Source organism: Oncorhynchus masou, chromosome 10, assembly GCF_036934945.1.
Source record: "Oncorhynchus masou masou isolate Uvic2021 chromosome 10, UVic_Omas_1.1, whole genome shotgun sequence".
Taxonomy (NCBI): Eukaryota; Metazoa; Chordata; class Actinopteri; order Salmoniformes; family Salmonidae; genus Oncorhynchus; species Oncorhynchus masou.
In genome coordinates this window covers 52,977,322-52,993,504 of record NC_088221.1, presented here as the reverse complement: position 1 = coordinate 52,993,504, position 16,183 = coordinate 52,977,322, and the positions used below count along the sequence as shown (strand labels likewise).

The 16,183-nt window shown below is 42.2% G+C and overlaps 1 protein-coding gene across 2 annotated transcripts; it reads left to right on the top strand.

The window, feature by feature from the left end:
• Nucleotides 1-1,455: 1,455 nt before the first annotated feature.
• On the top strand, nucleotides 1,456-15,053 carry LOC135547740 (histamine N-methyltransferase-like). Of its 2 annotated transcripts, none has more exons than XM_064976996.1 (7): nucleotides 1,456-1,607; nucleotides 1,749-1,852; nucleotides 1,982-2,034; nucleotides 2,329-2,436; nucleotides 2,662-2,792; nucleotides 10,350-10,443; nucleotides 14,483-15,053. In XM_064976996.1, exons 1-7 carry the CDS (start codon nucleotides 1,596-1,598, stop codon nucleotides 14,833-14,835), a joined length of 855 nt encoding a protein of 284 aa, XP_064833068.1. In that variant the 5' UTR covers nucleotides 1,456-1,595; the 3' UTR covers nucleotides 14,836-15,053. The 2 variants fall into 2 exon arrangements, with proteins under 2 accessions (XP_064833068.1, XP_064833067.1); XM_064976995.1 differs by having other exon boundaries at nucleotides 1,749-1,888.
• The last annotated feature ends 1,130 nt before the right edge of the window (nucleotides 15,054-16,183 follow it).

The window sequence follows — 16,183 nt, the reverse complement described above, 5'->3', positions numbered from 1 at the left end:
ACTGATGTCCTTGTATGAACTGTAACTCAGTAAAATCTTTGAAATTGTTGAATGTTGCGTTTATATTTTTGTTTAGTACATGCATTGATGTACATAATATACCTGCACTGTAATGAATAATGATGATTAGTAGTCTTTAGTTTTATACTCAGTAAAACCTTTGCATTGGTCTACCAGTTCTATCTGTGTAACGGTTTTCTTGGTGTGAAGGAGAGGCGGACCAAAACGCAGCGTGGTTATATTGATTCATGATTAATAAAAAAAAAAGTTAAACACGAACACTACAAAACGTGGAAAAACCAAAAACAGCCCTATCTGGTGCAAACACAGAGAGAGGAACAAACACACAGTGAAACCCAGGCAACCTAAGTATGATTCTCAATCAGAGACAACTAATGACACCTGCCTCCGAAACATAGAAATACCCAAATCATAGAAAAACAAACATAGACTGCCCACCCCAACTCACGCCCTGACCATAATAAATAATGACAAAACAAAGGAAATAAAGGTCAGAACGTGACAATCTGGGTCACAGGTATCAAATTCATGCTTATATAACACTGTACAGCCAGCTCTTTTATCCTTCCATGTTTAAAATGTAGATATCTAATGTTTTGATACAATTTTCAGATGTTGCTCTTCAAATAGGAGACATGTAAATCCTAAGAGATCTGTGTGTTCATAGTCTGTAAGCACAATGCACTGCTCACATTAATACACAGCTATTCCTTAGTTAGCTGTTATCAGTGCTGGATTCCCTCTATGGGGGAAAGAGGTTCACAGAGCGCTGTGAATAGAGAGTGAATTGATAATGGGAACTAAGGATGCCCTTTGGTTGTTTACTAATGTGTGGGTTCCTTGAAACAGTCTGGGTCCATCCAATAGAAGCAGGCTATGTTTGGATGCCAGCCAAAGGTAGAGGAGGGCAGTATGGGCTCTATTCAATCCGTGTTGCAGAAGTCAAATCAAAGTCTATTTGTCACGTGCACTAAATACAACAGGTGTAGACCTTACTGTGAAATGCTTACTTACAGGCTCCAACCAATAGTGCAAAAAGGGTATTTGGTGAACAATAGGTAGATAAGGAAATAAAGCAACAATAAAAAGGCTATACAAATAGCGAGGCTACATACAGACATCGGTTCGTCTGAGACTTACCACTGTAAAGTATAGTTTATGTATAGTATAACATGTCAGCTAAAATAAGCCAATGCATTTGTTCTCAATCCAATCCTTGTGTCCTTCAAGATGCTTAACATAGCCTTTCAGTGTGTGAAATGATTGTTTGTTGGAAAAATAAAGAAATAATGTAGATGTGGTTGAAAGATTGATTAACCTTGAGAGAGGTTGTGCTCCGGGCACTTTGATTCTGGAAATGGATCCATGAATATTTGACTCATAGACTGCATGGGAATGGAATGTGACAGCACAGCTGCATGGACTCTATGAACAGACCAGTACTGTGCATACAGACAGTCTGTCTAGTTATATTATTGGGGACAGAGTCCACCCTGCCAGAGGGAGCGAGGGAGGGCTTTCAGGTCTACTCAGGAAGGCTTCTCATTTTTCTGTACACTACGGCAAGGCAATCAATGCTTCTCACGGTACTTTCTCATTTGATTGATCTTGATGATTTATATGAAATGTGTTATGTTGAATTGTGACATATAGATGTAGAACTTAAAATAACAGGATTCTATGATGATGCCTACTGCATACTGAGGTTAATGTCTTTACATCAACAGGCTGCAGCCATGAACACTGTGAAGCCAGCGGGGTACGAGGGCCGTTATGTTCAGGGGTTCCAGTTTTACTTGAAACACTCGGAGGAACACAAGGCCATCCTTGGGTATGTTGACAAGGTTCTCCCTGGAGAGTTCACCAGGTAATGATTTATAACTCATCTAGTTTGGTTAGTACATTACTAATGATCATCTGGGATGTATTTACAGTAAAATGTTCTCTTTGATTTCTGCAGAATTGGAGAGGGGAAATCCAAAATGGATGTTCTAGGTGTTGGAAGTGGTGGCGGTACGTCATTTAATCTGAGTTGCACTCAACTATTAATACTCAACTGTTTCTCCAGATTTATACCACTAAAGTGACAGTCTATATAGTCCTAGTAATAATAATATAGAATTATACAGTCCCTCCAGTTTTATATGGTAATAGAGCGGTGATTGGTCAAATGTGCAAGCCTTCACATAATATGCAGAGAATTGTTGATTTTGCAGCACATTCTACGATCGCGTCCTGCGGTGGACTGATTATGGCTTCATGGTTATAATGCTATGGTCTTCTAGTTAAAGTATTATGGCATTTCAGGGGAGATGGATGCCCACATCCTGTCTATTCTACAGTCTAAACTGCCAGCCACCCCTCTTACTGCAGACATAGTGGAACCCAGCATCCAACTCACTGACAATTTCAAAGGTACTGATTTATTTCACATTTATTTATGTGGGGACGTCACATTGAGATTGGTGTCTCTTTTGCTAGGGAGAACTGATTCTCAAAGAGCTACAGGTCAAAGAGCTGCAGATTCACGTCTGCAATGTCATCTGTTCCAGGAGTTATTATGATACCATACAGAGTCATGACTTTGATCAAATACTCTCACTAGATGTTTTGCCTGTTTGTCTTGTAACTGTTTTGTAGCGTTAGTGAAAAAGACTCCCAGCCTTCAGAAGATCCCGTTCTCTTGGCACACCGTGATGTGTGGAGAATATGAGAAACAGGTCAAAGACAAAAGAGAGATCAAAAGATTTGACTTCATTCACATGATTCAGGTAAAAGGCTTGACTATATAAACATGATTCAGTTAAACGGCTTGACTTAATACAAATGATTCAAGTGAAAGGCTTGACGATATACACAATTCAGGTAAAAGGCTTGACAATACACGTGATTCAGGTAAAAAGCTTGACTATATACAAATGATTAATGTAAACGGCTTGACTTAATACACATGATTCAGGTGAAAGGCTTGAAGTTGCTTTGGAAATACCCCAGTGATCTTTAACCAGTCAACAATGGTGACAACAGAGGGCTGCCTCGCTTCTAGTCCTTAGTATTTTTGTGTATTATTTCTTAGATTGCTAGCCCAGAAAATCTTAAGTGTTATTGCATACAGCCGGGAAGAACTATTAGGTATCAGAGCGGCGTCAACTTACCAGCACTACAACCAGGAATACGACTTTCCCAAAGAGGCATTTGAACTGATTGCGGAGGCTGACCCAAAACAATGCCGCCAGAGAGGTAGACGGCGCGGTCTTCTAGTCTGACTTCGGAGGCGCACACACCACCCACCGCTTCCGAGTATATTACTCGCTAATGTCCAGTCCCTAGATAACAAGGTCGAAGAAATTAGGGCAAGAGTTGCTTTCCAGAGAAACATCAGGGATTGTAACAGACTCTATTTAACGGAAACATGGCTTTCTCAGGATATGCCGTTGGAGTCGGTACAGTTTGAAATCATTTCTATCAGCATGTTATTAAAAGTGCAACCAGAGGGGGAAAAAACTCTAGACAACCTTTACTCCACACACACAGACACTTTTAAAGCTCTGCCTCGCCCTCCATTTGGCAAATCTGACCATAATTCTATCCTCCTGATTCCTGCTTACAAGCAAAAATTAAAGCAGGAAGCACCAGTGACTCGGTCATTAAAAAGGTGGTCAGATGAAGCAGATGCTAAAGTACAGGGCTGTTTTGCTATCACAGACTGGAACATGTTCTGGGATTCTTGGGATGGCATTGAGGAGTACAGCACATCAGTCACTGGCTTTATCAATAAGTGCATCGATGACGTCGTCCCCACAGTGACTGTATATACATACCCCAACCAGAAGCCATAGATTACAGGCAACATTCGCACTGAGCTAAAGGGTAGAGCTTCCGGCCTTCAAGGAGCGGGACTCTAACCCGGAAGCTTATAAGAAATCCCGCTCTGCTCTCCGATCAAACAGGCAAAGTGTCAATACAGGACTAAGATCTAATTGTACTTCACCGGCTCCGTAACTCGTCGGATGTGGCAAGGCTTGCAAACTATTACAGACTACAAAGGGAAGCACAGCCGCGAGCTGCCCAGTGACACGAGCCTGCCAGACTAGCTAAATCACTTCTATGCTCGCTTCGAGGCAAGTAACACTGAAACATGCAAGAGCATCAGCTGTTCCGGACGACTGTGTGATCACGCTCTCCGCAGCCGATGTGAGTAAAACCTTTTAAACAGGTCAACATTCACAAGGCTACTGGGCCAGACGGATTACCAGGACGTGTACTCCGAGCATGTGCTCACCAACTGGCAAGTGTCTTCACTGACATCATTTTCAACCTCTCCCTGACTGAGTCTGTAATACCAACATGTTTCAAGCAGACCACCATAGTTCCTGTGCTCTAGAACACTAAGGTACACTGCCTAAATGACTACCAACCCGTAGCACTCATGTCTGTAGCCATGAAGTGCTTTGAAAGGCTGGTCATTGCTCACATCAAAACCATTATCCCAGAGACCCTGGACCCACTCCAATTTGCATTCCACCCAAATAGATCCACAGATGATGCAATCCCTATTGCACTCCACACTGCCCTTTCACACCTGGACAAAAGGAACATCTATGTGAGATTGCTATTCATTGACTACAGCTCAGCGTTCAACACAATAATGCCCTCAAAGCACATCACTAAGCTAAGGACCCTGGGACTAAACACCTCACTCTGCAACTGGATCCTGGACTTCCTGACGGGCTGCCCCCAGGTGGTAAGAATAGGCAACAGCAGATCCGCTGCACTGATCCTCCCCAGGGGTGCGCAATCAGTCCTCTCCTGTACTCCCTGTTCACTCATGACTGCACAGCTAGGCATGACTCCAACACCATCATTACGTTTGCCGATGACAACAGTGGTAGGCCTGATCACTGACAATGATGAGACAGCCTATAGGGAGGAAGTCAGAGACCTGACTGTGTGGTGCAAAGACAACAACCTCTCCCTCAACATGATCAAGATAAAGGAGATTGTGGACTACAGGAAAAGGAGGACCGAGCACGCCCCCATTCTCATCGACGGGGCTGTAGTAGAGCAGGTTGAGAGCTTCAAGTTCCTTGGTGTCCACGTCACCAACAAACTAACATGGTCCAAGCACACCAAGACAGTCGTGAAGAGGGCACGACAAAACCTATTCCCCCTCAGGAGACTGAAAAGATTTGGCATGAGTCCTCAGATCCTCAAAAGGTTTTACAGCTGCACCATCGAGAGCATCTTGACGGGTTGCATCACTGCCTTATATGGCAACTGCTCGGCCTCTGACCGCAAGGCACTACAGAGGGGAGTGCTCACGGCCCAGTACATCACCGGGGCCAAGTTTCATGCCATCCCAAGCCTCTATTCCAGGCGGTGTCAGAGGAAGGCCCTAGAGAGAGAAAAAAATACAACTGGAAACCATATTTCCTGAAGCTGTATTTATTGTAGCTGGGAATTTTAACAAAGCAAATTTGAGAACAAGGCTACCGAAATTCTATCAGCATATTAAAGTACTCGATCTGTTCCGGGTAACCTCGGAGAATAATATTGACTTGTACACTGATTCGGTGTGTGTAGATGTTGTACCCTCTGTGACTATTAAAACCTACTCTAACCAGAAACGGTGGATTGATGGCGGCATTCGTGCAAATCTGAAAGCGCAAACCACAGCAATTAACCATTGTGGCTTTAGCAAGAGTCCAAAATTGTGACTGGGAATATGGCCGAATACACACAGTGTAGTTATTCACTCCGCAAGGCAATCAAACAAGCAACACGTCAGATAAGAGACAAAGTGGAGTCGCAACTCATCGGCTCAGACACGAGACGTATGTGGCAGGGTCTTGACTGCGTGGCCATGAACGCCTCCAACTAAATCATCAAATTTGTAGACGACACAACAGTAGTAGGCTTGATTACCAACAACGACAAGACAGTCTACAGGGAGAAGGTGAGGGTACTCAAAGTGTGGTGTCAGCAAAACAACCTCTCACTCAACATCAACAAAGGAGTTTATCGTGGACTTCAGGAAACAGCAGAGGGAGCACCCCCCTATCAATATCGACAGGACAGCAGTGGAAAAGGTGGAACGTTTTAAGTTCCTCGGCATACACATCACAGACTAACTGAAATGGTCCACCCACACAGATAGTGTGGTGAAGTACCTCAGGAGTCTGAAAAAATTTGGCTTGCCACCTAAAACGATCACAAACTTTTACAGACGCACAATTGAGAGCATCTTGTCCGGCTGTATAACCGCCTGCAACCACAGGGTTCTCCAGAGGTTGGTGTGGCCTGCACAACGCATCACCGGGGGCAAACTACCTTCCCTCCAGGACACCTACAGCACCTGATGTCACAGGAAGGCCAAAAAGATCATCAAGGACAACAACCACCCGAGCCACTGCATGTTCACCCTGCATTAAAGCTGGGTCTGAGAGTCTGAAAAACAGCTTCTATCTCAAAGCCATCAGACTGTTAGACAGCCGTCACTAACAGAGAGGCTGCTGCCGACTTGAAATCATTGGCCACTTCAATAAATGGATCACTAGTCACTTTAATAATGCCACTTTTTTTGCATTACTCATCATTACTCATCTTTTGCATTACTCATCATGTATATACTGTATTTTATAGCATATATTGCATCTTGCCTATGCCACTGTCATTGCTCATCCATATATTTATGTGTAAATATTCTTATTCCATTCCTTACTTAGATTTGTGTGTATTAGGTTGCTGTTGTGTAATTGTTAGATTACATGTTAGATATTTCTGCACAGTCGGAACTAGAAACACAAGCATTTCGCTACACTCCCAATAACATCTGCTAACCTTATATGTGACCAATAACATTGATTTGATTTATTGTGTATAGCAAAGATTAGAATGTATTTGTAGTTTGTAAACAAATACTACATAAACACTGCTGCAGCTTTGATTAAATATGGCCCGTAGTCTCAGTGATTACAGTATTGATTAAATATGGCCCGTAGTCTCAGTGATTACAGTATTGATTAAATATGGCCCGTAGTCTCAATGATTACAGTATTGATTAAATATGGCCCGTAGTCTCAGTGATTACAGTTTTGATTAAATATGGCCCGTAGTCTCAGTGATTACAGTATTGATTAAATATGGCCCGTAGTCTCAGTGATTACAGTATTGATTAAATATGGCCCGTAGTCTCAGTGATTACAGTTTTGATTAAATATGGCCCGTAGTCTCAGTGATTACGGTATTGATTAAATATGGCCCGTAGTCTCTGTGATTACAGTATTGATTAAACGGAATATGGTCCCTAGTCTCAAAATAATTGATTCAGTATGTCCACTAGTCTCTGCTTTGATTGAATAAGGCTCCTAGTCTCAGAAATAATATTATTGATTGAATATGGCTTCTAGTCTCAGACATAACAGCATTGATTGAACTTGGACAGTATTCTCAGTGATAACAGTATTAATTGAATATAACACTTAGTCTCAGTGTTAACAGATTTGATTGAATATGGCCCCTAATCGCAGTGATAACAGTATTGCTTGAATTTGGCCACTAGTCTGAGACATAATAGTATTGATTGAATAGTAGCGAAGTAATTACAATTGAATTCTTCTAATTTAAAAAATGTACCTCTCCAGAAATAAGTCTCTCACTGTTGCCGCCTGCTATCGACCCCCCCCTCCGCTCCCAGCTGTGCCCTGGACACCATTTGTGAATTGATCGCCCCCCCATTTGGCTTCAGAGTTCGTTCTGTTAGGTGACCTAAACTGGGATATGCTTAACACCCCGGCAGTCCTACAATCTAAGCTAGATGCCCTCAATCTCACACAAATCATCAAGGAAACCACCAGGTACAACCCTAAATCCATAAACATGGGCACCCTCATAGACATTATCCTGACCAACTTGCCCTCGAAATACACCTCTGCTGTTTTCAATCAGGATCTCAGTGATCACTGCCTCATTGCCTGTATCCGCTACGGGTCCGCGGTCAAACGACCACCCCTCATCACTGTCAAACGCTCCCTGAAACACTTCTGTGAGCAGGCCTTTCTATTGGACCTGACCCGGGTATCCTGGAAGGATATTGACCTCATCCCGTCAGTCGAGGATGCCTGGTCATTCTTTAAAAGTAATTTCCTCACCATGTTAGATAAGCATGCCCCGTTCAAAGAATGCAGAACTAAGAATAGATATAGCCCCTGGTAAACTCCAGATCTGACTGCCCTTGACCAGCACAAAAACATCCTGTGGCGGACTGCCATAGCATCGAATAGTCCCCACGATATGCAACTGTTCAGGGAAGTCAGGAACCAAAACACGCAGTCAGTCAGGAAGGGCTAGCTTTTTCAGAAATTCGCGTCCTATAGCTCTAACTCCAAAAAGTTTTGGGACACTATAAAGTCCATGGAGAACAAGAGCACCTGCTCCCAGTTGCCCACTGCACTGAGGCTAGGGAACACGGTTACCACTGATAAATCCATGATAATAGAACATTTCAATAAGCATTTCTCTTCATGCCTTCCTCCTGGCTACTCCAACCCTGGCCAACAGCCCCCCCCCCCCCCCGCAGCTACCCACCCAAGCCTCTCCAGCTCCTCCTTCAACCATAACCAGACAGCGGATGTTCTGAAAGTGCTGCAAAATCTGGACCCGTACAAATCAGCTGAGCTAGACAATCTGGACCCTCTCTTCCTAAAATTATCCTCCGCCATTGTTGCAACCCCTTTTACCAGCCTGTTCAACCTCACTTTCGTATCTTCTGAGATCCCTAAATATTGGAAAGCTGCCGCGATCATCCCATTCTTCAAAGGGGGTGACACCTTAGACCCAAACTGTTACAGACCTATATCCATAAACAGATCACTGACCATTTCGAATCCCACCGTACCTTCTCGGCTGTGCAATCTGGCTTCAGAGCCGATCACGGATACACCTCAGCCACGCTCAAGGTACTAAACGATATCATAACCACCATCGATAAAAGACAGTACTGTGCAGCCATCTTCATCGACCTGGTCAAAGCTTTCGACTCTGTCAATCACCGTATTCTTATCGGCAGACTCAATAGCCTTGGTTTTGCTGACGACTGCCTCGCCTGGTTCACCAACTACTTTGCAGAAGGCGTTCAGTGTGTCAAATCGGAGGGCATGTTGTCCGGACCTCTGGTAGTCTCTATGGGGGTACGATAGGGATCAATTCTCGGGCCGACTCTTTTCTCTGTATATATCAATGATGTCGCTCTTGCTACGGGCGATTCCCTGATCCACCTCTACGCAGACGACACCATTCTATATACTTCCGGCCCGTCCTTGGACACTGTGCTATCTAACCTCCAAACGAGCTTCAATGCCATACAACACTCCTTCCGTGGCCTCCAACTGCTCTTAAACGCTAGTAAAACCAAATGCATGCTTTTAATTTTTTCGGTGCCCTCACCCGCCCGCCTGACTAGCATCACTACTCTGGACGGTTCCGACCTAGAATATGTGGACAACTATAAATACCTAGGTGTCTGGCTAGACTGTAAACTCTCCTTCCAGACTCATATTAAACAACTCCAATCCAAAATCAAATCTAGAATCGGCTTTCTATTTCACAACAAAGCCTCCTTTACTCACGCCGCCAAACTTCCCCTAGTAAAACTGACTATCCTACCGATCCTCGACTTCGGCGATGTCATCTACAAAATAGCTTCCAACACTCTACTCAGCAAACTGGATGCAGTCTTTCACAGTGTCATCCATTTTGTTACCAAATCCCCTTATACCACCCACCACTGCGACCTCTATGCTCTCGTCGGCTGGGGAATAGGAGTGGAGCTAGGCACTGCAGGGCCTGGATTAACCTCAACATCACCAGATGTTAATTATTTTGTATTTTTTATTTATCACAATATTCTTTAACCAATTCTGGTCTTTAATGCAGGGCCGAAAGACAAGTTGCTTACTTTTTCCCCCTTCCACTTTCCTATTTATGATAGAATTTACAAAGAGTATACATTTTCTTTAATCAATTAGTATATTTGAGTTTAACCTCCCTAACACTGTGTTGGATTAAAATCTAGTACAACCAATAACGTTTTTTTTGATCAATTAGTAAATTTGACTTTAATCACATATTTGTTGTATTATTTGTTCTGTCTTTTCTGATTAAATTGAAATTGCAACCTACTTTCTATGGCTTGTTTTAAAAATAGAGATATTTAGTAGATGATTTCCTTTTAAAATATCTGAAAGTGAGAGAATTGGCCACTAGTCTAAGTGATAACAGTATTCCTCTTCCATCCTCAACCTCACATACATCCTTATTTAACCCCATAGATGTTATACTACGTAGATGACTATCCAGGAACCATCAAGTTCTTCCACAATCTTTTGAAGGAAAACAGCAAACTGCTCATAGTTCATGAAGCAGGTTAGTATACCAGTTCAGTAACATAAACTGTATAATATACAGTAACTTATAATATACAGTACAGTAACATATAATGTATAGTAGACATTAACATGTATAATGTACAGTACCAGTCAAAAGTTTGGACACACCGGGGTTTTTCTTAATTTTTCCTACATTGTAGAATAATAGAGAAGCCATCAAAACTATGAAAAAACATATATGGAATCATGTAGTAACCAGAAAAGTGTTAAACAAATTAAAATATATTTTATATTTGATTCTTCAAAGTAGCCACCCTTTGCCTTGATGACAGCTTTGCACACTCTTGGCATTCTCTCAACCAGCTTTATGAGGTAATCACCTTGAATGCATTTTAATTATCAGGTGTGCCTTGTTCAAAGTTTATTTGTAGAATTTCTTTCCTTCTTAATGCGTTTGAGACAGTCAGTTGTGTTGTGACAGGTATGGGTGGTATACAGATGATAGCCCTATTTGGTGAAAGACATGGCATTATGGCATGAACAGCTCAAATAAGCAAAGATAAATGACAGTCCATCATTACTTAAAGACATGAAGGTCAGTCAATACTTTGAAAGGTTCTTCAAGTGCAGTCACAAAAACCATCCAGCGCTATGATGAAACTGGCTCTCATGAGGACCACCACAGGAAAGGAAAACCCAGAGTCACCTCTTCTGCATGAGATAAGTTCATTAGAGTTAATGACACCTCAGATAACAGACAACATAAATGCTTCACGGAGTTCAAGTAACAGACACATCTCAAAATCAACTGTTAAAACTTCTTAGGGATAGGAGGCAGCATTTTCACTTTTGGATAAATAGCGTGCACAATTTCAATTTCCTGCTACTCATGCCAGGAATATATTATATGCATATGATTAGTATGTGTGGATAGAATATACTGAAGTTTCTAAAACTGTTTCAATCATGTCTGTGACTATAACAGAACTTATGTAGCAGGCAAAACCCAGAGGAAAAACTGTTCAGATTTTTTTTTTTTTTTTTTGCCTCTGACCGTTCCCTCAGTTGTCTTTGCCAAGGGATATTTGATAGCGACCATTTTACAGTTCCTACAACTTCCACAGGATGTCACCAGTCTTTGAAATTGGGTTGAAGTTAATCATTGGTGCAACGAAGAAGAAGCACATCCTGGAACAACGTTACACTATTGAGAGTTACACAAGATGAAAAAAGGTACATGGTTTGTTTACTTGCTCTATTGAATACAGATTGCCCCGTCTACAATTTGATCGATTATTAACGTTTAAAAATACCTAAAGTTGTATTACAAAAGTAGTTTGAAATATTTTGGCAAAGTTTATAGGCAAGCTTTTCTTGACAATTACATGAAGTTGATGATGCAGAGTCAATATTTGCAGAGTTGACCCTTCTTTTTCAAGACCTCTGCATGCTGTCAATTAACTTCTGGGCCACATGCTGACCGATGGCAGCCCATTCTTGCATAATCAATGCTTGGAGTCTGTCAGAATTTGTGGGGTTTTGTTTGTCTACCCGCCTCTTGAGGATTGACCACAAGTTCTCAATGGGATTAAGGTTTGGGGAGTTTCCTGGCCATGGACCCAAAATATCGATGTTTTGTTCCCCAAGCCAATTTGTTAACACTTTTGCCTTATGGCAAGGTGCTCCATCATGCTAGAAAAGACATTGTTCTCACCAAACTGTTCCTGGATGGTTGGGAGAAGTTGCTCTCGGAGGATGTGTTGGTACCATTCTTTATTCATGGCTGTGTTCTTAGGCAAAATTGTGAGTGAGCCCACTCCCTTGGCTGAGAAGCAACCCCAAACATGAATGGTCTCAGGATGCTTTACTGTTGGCATGACACAGGACTGATGGTAGCGCTCACCTTGTCTTCTCCGGACAAGCTTTTTTCCGGATGCCCCAAACAATCAGAAAGGGGATTCATCAGAGAAAATTACTTTACCCCAGTCCTCAACAGTCCAATTCCTGTACCTTTCAGAATATCAGTCTGTCCCTGATGTTTTTCCTGGAGAGAAGTGGCTTCGTTGCTGCCCTTCTTGACACCAGGCTATCCTCCAAAATTCTTCACCTCACTGTGCATACAGATGCACTCACATCTGCCTGCTGCCATTCCTGAGCAAGCCCTGTACTGGTGGTGCCCCGATCCCGCAGCTCAATCAACTTTAGGAGACGGTCCTGGTGCTTGCTGGACTTTCTTAGGTGCCCTGAAGCCTTCTTCATTGAACCGCTCTCCTTGAAGTTGTGGATGATCCGATAACTGGTTGATTTAGGTGCAATCTTACCGGCAGCAATATCCTTGCCTGTGAAGTCTTTTTTTGTGCAAAGCAACAATGATGGCACATGTTTCCTTGCAGGTAAACATGATTGGCAGAGGAAGAACAATGATTCCAAGCACCACCCTCCTTTTGAAGCTTCCAGTCTGTTATTCGAACTCAATCAGCATGATAGACTGATCTCCAGCCTTGTCCTCGTCAACACTCACACCTGTGTTAACAAGAGAATCACTGACAGCTGGTCCTTTTGTGGCAGGGCTGAAATGCAGTGGAAATATTTTTGGGGGATTTTGCAATTAATTGCAATTCATCTGATCACTCTTCATAACATTCTGGAGTATATGCAAATTGCCATCATACAAACGGAGGCAGCAGACTTTGTGAAAATTAATATTTGTCATTCTGGTTAGGTTTATGCTCCCGCACATTTATGCTCCCGCACATTGGCTAACCGGGCTATCTGCATTGAGTCCCGCCACCCCCAAACCCCTCTTTCTGCTACTGCTACTCTCTGTTCATCATATATGCATTGTCACTTTAACCATATCTACATGTACATACCACCTCAATCAGCCTGACTAACCGATGTCTGTATATAGCCTCGCTACTGTTTTTCACTGTCATTTTACTGTTGTTTTATTTCTTTACTTAGCTATTGTTCACATAATACCTTTTTTGAACTATTGGTTAGAGCCTGTAAGTAAGCATTGCACTAAGTTCTACACCTGTTGAATTCGGCGCACGTGACAAATAAACTTTGATTTGATAAGCAGCCAACAATTGGAAAAGCATTCCTCATGAAGCTGGTTGAGAGAATGCCAAGAGTGTGCAAAGCTGTCAAGGTAAAGGGTGGCTACTTTGAAGAATCTAAAATGTGTTTATTTGTTTAACCCCTCTTTTGGTTATTACTTGGTTCCATATCTGTTATTTAATAGTTTTGATGTCTTAACTATTATTCTACAATGTAGAAAATAGTAAAAATAAAGAAACCCTTGAATGAGTAGGTGTGTCCAAACTATTGACTGGTACTGTACATTAACATATAATATACAGTACGGTAACATATCATGTAACATATAATCCCAAATATACAGTACAGTAACATCCTATACAGTTCAGCAACATATAATGTATAACAGAAAAAAAAAATTATATCCATTTTCTAATAAGGCTGTAACTTAACAAAATGTGGAAAAAGTCAAGGGGTCTATGCGTACACACTGTATATTGTATAATATGCAGTAACATATAATGTATAATACACAGTAAAGTAACATACTGTATAATATAAATGAACATATACTGTATAATGTACAGTAAAATATAATGCATAATGTAACAATGTATAATGTACAGTAACATATGTTTAATATACAGTAACATATAATACATAATATACAGTACAATGGCAATGTATAATATACAACACATTAACACAATTGATAATATACAGTAACTTGTGATATATAATGTACAGTGCATTATCATGTGTAAGATATAATGTACAGTAACAAAATGTACAATATACAGTACTGTAACATATAATTCATTATATACAGTAACATCTAATGTATAACATGCAGTACAGTAACTTGTAATGCATAATATACAGTACAGTAACATGGGCTACAGACTTTTTAGCAGGGTAGTAACCTATAGTATTGGTTGCAGATTTATACAAATGTTCTGGGATTTATTCAGATGGTTATAAATATGAAAATATATCCTCCATTATTTCCCTGTTCTCTATCATACTGATTCCAGCTGGCAGCGGCTGGGACACCCTGTGGAAGACCTACAGGAATGAGCTCTGCACCAAGTCCATCTCTGACTACCTGTCTGCTGGAGACATCAAGGTTCACCTGGAGCGGCTGGAGCTTAAGTATGATGAGCACCTCATCCCTAACACCCTGGACATCACAGACTGCTTCACTGATGGGGATGAGATGGGAGAGCTGCTGCTGGACTTCATGACAGAACAGGACCACTTCCACCAGTCTCTGACCCCTGATCTTAGAGCAAGCATCCTGGACCTTCTCCGGAATCGATGCAGCACAGAGAAAGAGGGCAGGATACTGTTCGACTGCAGCTTGAGTTGTCTCCTGGTTTACTCCTGAACCATTTAAACCAGTTTAATGAGAGTGCCCAGAGTCATACCGTACACAGTATATGGCTCTGAGTTTGTCTATGTTCATTGATTATCACCTGGCTAAGTGGCTAGAGTGCACTATGTAGCAAAGGCTATACCTATATATCTTCTACAATACAACATGTTAGCTTTCTATCTTCAAACCAAATTGTTTTTCAGTGTTTTCAATAAAAGTGCCCTGTCATTCTTTCAAATATCATGCTCTATTTTGTTACAAATATCAGATACACGCCAAGGCCAGTAGATGGAGCCATTAGTCCAGACAGCAGGTCAGTAGATGGAGCCATAAGTCCAGACAGCAGGTCAGTAGATGGAGCCATTAGTCCAGACAGCAGGTCAGTAGATAGCACATCAGAAGATGGAGCCATTAGTCCAGACAGCAGGTCAGTAGATAACACATCAGAAGATGGAGCCATTAGTCCAGACAGGTAGATAGCACATCAGAAGATGGAGCCATTAAGACAGCAGGTCAGAGATAGCATCAGAAGATGGAGCCATTAGTCCAGACAGCAGGTCAGTAGATAGCACATCAGAAGATGGAGCCATTAGCCCAGACAACAGGTCAGTAGATGGAGCCATTAGTCCAGACAGCAGGTCAGTAGATGGATGTCCAGAGCAGGTCATTGGAGCCATTAGTCCAGATAGCAGGTCAGTAGATGGAGCCATTAGTCCAGACAGCAGGTCAGTAGATAGCCATCATGGAGCCATTAGAACAGATGGATAGCCCATCAGAAGATGGAGCCATTAGTCCAGACAGCAGGTCAGTAGATAGCACATCAGAAGATGGAGCCATTAGTCCAAATAGCAGGTCAGTAGATAGCACATCAGAAGATGGAGCCATTAGTCCAGACAGCAGGTCAGTAGATGGAGCCATTAGTCCAGACAGCAGGTCAGTAGATGGAGCCATTAGTCCAGACAGCAGGTCAGTAGATGGAGCCATTAGTCCAGACAGCAGGTCAGTAGATGGAGCCATTAGTCCAGATAGCAGGTCAGTAGATGGAGCCATTAGTCCAGACAGCAGGTCAGTAGATAGCACATCAGAAGATGGAGCCATTAGTCCAAATAGCAGGTCAGTAGATAGCACATCAGAAGATGGAGCCATTAGTCCAGACAGCAGGTCAGTAGATGGAGCCATTATTCATCAGAAGATGGAGCCATTAGTCCAGACAGCAGGTCAGTAGATGCACATCAGAAGATGGAGCCATTAGTCCAGACAGCAGGTCAGTAGATGGAAGATGGAGCCATTAGTCCAGACAGCAGGTCAGGATAGCCATCAGAAGATGGAGCCATTAGTCATCAGAGTAGATAGCACATCA

Excerpts from the sequence above, each read along its gene's own strand:
- LOC135547740 (XM_064976995.1), top strand. Across the intron at positions 1,889-1,981 it reads CTCCCTGGAGAGTTCACCAG|AATTGGAGAGGGGAAATCCA; the intron begins GTAATGATTTAT and ends TGATTTCTGCAG. Across the intron at positions 2,793-10,349 it reads ACTTCATTCACATGATTCAG|ATGTTATACTACGTAGATGA; the intron begins GTAAAAGGCTTG and ends TTAACCCCATAG.